Raw genomic sequence first — 5,480 nt, 5'->3', positions numbered from 1 at the left:
TACATTATGAAACAAAGTCATAGGTGGTACTCACCGTCTTTGGCTTCTCAAACATCCTTTTCAGGCTGTCTAGTGGGATGTCAAACTTCTCGATCCTCTTGGCCGCCTGCAGGTCCTCCCTGAGCACCAGATCAGCCTGAGTGCTGCAGGAAACCGAGCCCGAGGTCACACTCCTCGCCTCGTCCCCTCCACTCTCCGATTGAATTTCCATTGTTGTAGAGAAACCTGCGGCTGCTTCTCTGTGAGGAGGTGAGCACCGTTCCCTCTGCGTCTGGGTGAGCGACAGAAAGGCTGGAAAAAGAGCAGCAGGAGGAGGAGGAGAAAAGTTAGGAAGGAAAGCTTTTTTTTTCCCCTCACTTTTTCTGTTTCTTCTGCCCTGTAATTACTCACTGTGGAAACCAACGTTTGCACAACAGCAGCCTGGAAAAGGAAAAGTGAGATGGAGCTCACAAGCAACTGAAGAGAAACTGGGGGAGAAACACATTTATCACAGCGGAGGCCACAAGAATGCGGTTGTGTCGGATCCAAGGGCCACGTTATCGACAACATTCATGTCAGTATTTAGAATGAATACAGATCTGAGCATTATTATAGGTTAGAATAAAGGGATAGGGTCTGTTTTTTGTAACTCCCTGTCACATTGGGTATTTTTGTTCTCATTTTGTGTATTTTATTTGTTATATTGTGGATTTCTTTAGTCATTTTGCACGTTTTCTTGCAATGTAATGTGTTTTTGTTATTTTGTGTATTTTATCTACTGTTTTGTGTATTCTGGGAGTCATTTTGTGTACTTTGTGGATTTGTTTTATTGTTTTGTGTGTTTTTGGAGTCATTTTGCATGTTTTATTGCAATTTGGTGTGTTATTCTCTTATTTGGTTGCATTTTGGAATGTTTTTGTTTATATATTATATAACGTTGTTAAAGTACAATTCTTAATGTTTATTTATACATGTAGTCGAAAGATAGTCCAATTAACAATCAGTGGTTGTAGATGTTTGGGACAGTGGGAACAATCTGAAAATCCTTTGTTTCGATGGTGGCTTTAAAAAAAAAAATTGGGGGGAAAAAACAGGAATTGCAAAAAGAAGAGGGTGTTGACTTTGGGATACTAACGCTTATTCTTCATCATCTTCAAGAAGATTTTATTCTTACAGTTAGCTTCGTAGTATTAGCCCATGTTTTCATTAAATATGTACGAAATAGGGAACGATGATCTATATTACTGCATAAAATGGTTCATAAACACTGTTTACAACTGAAAACACTTACAAACATTGCTTTAGCTCACAGAATGGAGGTTGATAAATGACAAGCCATTCCGGAATTTCCTACAGCTCTGTGGGACACACATTTTGGAACTTCCGGTTTTGACAGGAAATGACAGGTATTAAAAGGTCAAGTCTGGAAACCCAAACCATATTGTTTTGCACCTGTGTTACAGTGCTACCACTTGGTAGCACTGTAGCACCAAAGTAGATTCAGTTACACAAAGTTTGAGGCAGAACAGCACATATCGTTTTTTTTAAATATTTAGTGAAAAAAACCATACAGATGTCGACCAATATTTCATTTTATGACAAACTACAGCCGATTACATCACCCATCTCTAGCCGTGTGGGATTCCACATCTTCAAATCACCACGGGTGTACTTTAAAGAGACATCGGATCACCACAGTTACTGTATATATTGCCGGCAGATTAATTATTCAAGCTGGGCTCAGGGTGTGTGTGTCACTTTCAGCTGGATCCTGTATCCACTCGGCTTAAAGCAACACACACACACACACATGCACAGAATCAAACACAGTTGGACGATGAACCATGCCAACTTATAATGGTCAATGCAAAGAATTGAGTGCCAAGGAGTAAAAATGTGCAGCATGTTGCTTCACGAGGCCAAGTTACGTTTAATTCAACAAGGCGTTTCAGAGTTGATGTGGTTTTTCAGCGACTTTGGTGAAGATCCAACAACGACTCCTAACTGTAAATAAAGGCCCAATTTAAGGATAATCCCTTGAAACAGAGCAGAACCTTTCAATTATTAATACCTTACTGATATATGTCTACTTTTGATAGAAAATGCTGAAAATGTAAGGGAATGTATCGACCCCGAAAACCTCACATCATTGTGCATTACCTTATTCGGCAACATAAATTTTGATCACATTATTTACAAGTCATCGGTTAATAGCTGTGAAACAACAACCCTCTAAGCACTGTGCACTTCTTGGATTGTAACACTAAATAAACAAGATAAGTAATATAACATTTATCGTCATTTGCTGTGTTGTTGGAGTCATTTTCTCTGCTGGTTTCGCACATTTTTGTTGTTATTTTGTTTATTTATTTTGTCATTTTGCGTTTTGTTTTTTTCTTGATTTTTTTAGTCAATTGGTAAATCTGGAGTCAATTCGTGTGATTTTTGGAATAATTTTTTGAGTGCGTTTGTGTGTTTTTGAAATCACTCTGCATTTTGTTGTAGTCGTTTTTTAGAGTGATTTTGTTAGTTTTTAGAGTAATTTTGTCAGTTTTTAGAGTGATTTTGTGTATTTTGAGTGCTTTTGTATGTTTTTAAAGCAATTTGCATTTCTTTAAGTGCTTTTCTGTATTTTCGTTGTCATGTTGTGTGCTTTTGTTGTTGTGAGTTTTTAAAGTATTTTTTTGGGGGGGCCCTGCCCCTCACAACACTCAGAGGTAAATATAACACAAGATAAACAAAACCACTAATAGCTTAGGTTATAAGTCAAATAACAAGGAAATAAATTAAATTGTTGCCTGACTTTAATCGTTTGTAGCCAAATGAAATAATAACAATTGAAATGGGCCAGAATTAGAGCTTTGTGGAGCTCCGATGCTTTAAAGACCACATGTAGATAACTTTAAAGACAAAGTCTTTTAAAGATGGTGAGTAATAGTCAAGGTTTAGTTAGGTAATATTAACCTAACTAACTAAGTAACTAACTAACCACTTCTCTGGAAGCAACGGTTAACGCTATTGTTCCTCCTTCAAGTACTGGTAGTGATGCATTACTGATGTTTTGGATATGCAGTCCTGCACTTCTGTTGTAAATTTTCCCCTCCTCGGAATCACTAGAGCATTCTGTATAAGCATGAGAAAAACCTAAGTACAGACCAAAGTGTAATGGAAAACAGATATAACATAATTACATCACATTTGTCCTAATATTTTAACTTAAATAATGAACATATAATAACAGCTGGGTAGAGACAATTTCTAAAAGTACCTAATTCATACATAACCTAAGAAAACATCCATGGCTGAACGGTCATAGAAAATATTGAAGTTGAGATTAAAGAGTGGGCGGTGTGGGGTCAGCTCAGGCTTGTTCAGTTTGAGGTTTGGCCTCGAGTGGTCCTTGAACGCAGCACAGACGGAGCCACATCTGCTCTCAAGGCCGTCTCGTACTGCTCACTTCCTGGTCTAACTCGGAAAATGTGACGGCGCTCCTGCTTTTCACGTTCAACACAGCTGGAGAATGCATCGTACTGATTAAAGGGAACATGAGATCTCGCAAATCAAAAATGAATGAAGAGTTCTTGTATGTACATTTTCTGTCCAGACCAGCCCACTACATTATCAGAGACACTATGTAGAAGCCTTATTATGTCAGTGATGCTCAACGTGTGACTTTTTATGTCTTAATTTGAAATTTTAATCCCCTCAGAAAATTTTTAATAGGAGAAAACTTTTTAACCTCTATTTTAGTCACTTTTCCCTTTTTTCCTGCCACTTTTGAGACATTTTTGGCATTTGTTACCCTATCTGCCTTCACTCGCTCTTTAAAAAAAAATCCAAAACGCAGCGGACCGGACTGGCCCACTTCGGGTCGACGGCCCACCAGGATGATGTCCATGATGCCAGATGGTCAGTCCACCTCTGGTCAGGAATGTTAAACTCATTTTAGTTCAGGGGCCAAAATCGGGGCAGATTGAGTTCCAGAGGGCCACAGATTTTATGATGGAAAACAAGTACATGCACTTGTACGTATAAATAAAATACAAAATGTATAAGAAACCAACCATATCCAAGCAATAAGTGACAGATACCAGTCCCAACAGCATCTTCTCTTTAAATTTCTGAGATTTTGTGAACAATTTCTATAATATTGTGTCGTAATTTGAGGAAAATTGAAGGATTATTTTGTTTTTCCAACTATTTAACATTAAAAATTACTACAATCACGCAATATAAGCGCAGGGGAAACTGTGAGCACATTTCATTTACACAATGATTCATGTTTTATCAGTCATTTTTACTTTCTCCTGCGGGATGAATTGGATGCTCCAAAGGGCCGGATTTGGCCCCCGGGCCATGAGTTTGACACGTGGTGACTCGAGGGTGTTTTGATGGCACTCGCACATGGTTGTGATCTATTTCAATGGCGTGTCTGCCATCTGCTGGCTACTAGGAAAACTATCAACGCTATCAATACAAGCTGTAAATGCAGTATTTAAAGTTTGTTCAGTGCATGTTTTGTCTCTAAACAGGCCAAAAATAAAAAAAATTCACACAAAAAAAAGCAGTAGCTCCCTGTAGGGGGCTGTTGTTGATTTTCCTTTAAATCAAAAACTAAATTAAAAGCTGACACCATTTAAATAACTTGGATATGAGATAAATCAATGATGCTGTAGTTTAAATATTTCATTTGTTAATATAATAATAATTGCTATCAGACAGTTACATTTCTATGGCTCCCATTGTGATAAAAGTTGTCCATCACTGCTCTAAACAATATACATTTTTCAAAAGACTTACATTTCTGATCCAAACCTGCTGTAAAATATTTATTCATTTATTGCTTTGTAAACGTTATGAATGTTATTTTCATGAACATGAACACTTAACGTGTCTCTAAGGCTGGAGTAAAGGGATGTTATAGGCTTATGTTGACCTCTAGTGGTTTTTTAAGGTACTGAAAGTGGAAGAAAAAAAAAAAAAAAAACAGTGATTGTTGTTTATAGAAAAAAAATTCTATCCAAGCAGTGATGTAATAAAATAAAAAAAACACATATTAGTGCCCCTACTGTTAGAAAAAAAAAATGGCACTAAAATATCTTAAAATAAAAACACTTAATTGTTTGTTAATTCTATTCTCATGTGGTTTTTAACAGGAATTAAAGTTCATTTAATTAGTGAAATTCTAGTAGTTTTCCATTTTAGTCATAATCAATTAGGTCAACATTATATAAATATAAAAACGTAGATTTTTCTTTTAATTTCAAAAACACATTTAAAATAGAAATATTTTTCCTATATTTTCAAAACGTATACTTTATTCCCCTTCATTTATAATAATAATTACAAATGTAAATATTGTAAGTAATCAGAGGGTTAGATTTGATTAATCCTCTTTATATTAGGGTTCTAAAAATTGTTTTGTTCATTGCGCAGAGTTTAGAATTGAGATTTTAATATTTTGATTGGGATTCATCAAATACGCTTGGGTAGTTTGTAGG

The 5,480-nt window shown here is 36.2% G+C and overlaps 1 protein-coding gene across 2 annotated transcripts in view; it reads right to left on the bottom strand.

The window, feature by feature from the left end:
- Nucleotides 1-499, bottom strand: part of xirp2a (xin actin binding repeat containing 2a) — a 58,256-nt gene extending 57,757 nt beyond the window's left edge. For both annotated transcript variants that reach the window (XM_028471947.1, XM_028471955.1), the window contains exons 1-2: nucleotides 391-499; nucleotides 35-291 (exon numbers count right to left, since the gene is read on the bottom strand). In XM_028471947.1, the coding sequence (XP_028327748.1) occupies nucleotides 35-291; nucleotides 391-484 (351 nt within the window). In that variant the 5' untranslated portion in view covers nucleotides 485-499. The remainder of the gene's footprint in view (nucleotides 1-34; nucleotides 292-390) is intronic.
- Nucleotides 500-5,480: the final 4,981 nt, after the last annotated feature.

This window comes from Gouania willdenowi, chromosome 2 (assembly GCF_900634775.1).
Source record: "Gouania willdenowi chromosome 2, fGouWil2.1, whole genome shotgun sequence".
NCBI lineage: Eukaryota > Metazoa > Chordata > Actinopteri > Blenniiformes > Gobiesocidae > Gouania > Gouania willdenowi.
This window is presented reverse-complemented; position numbering and strand designations above follow the sequence as displayed.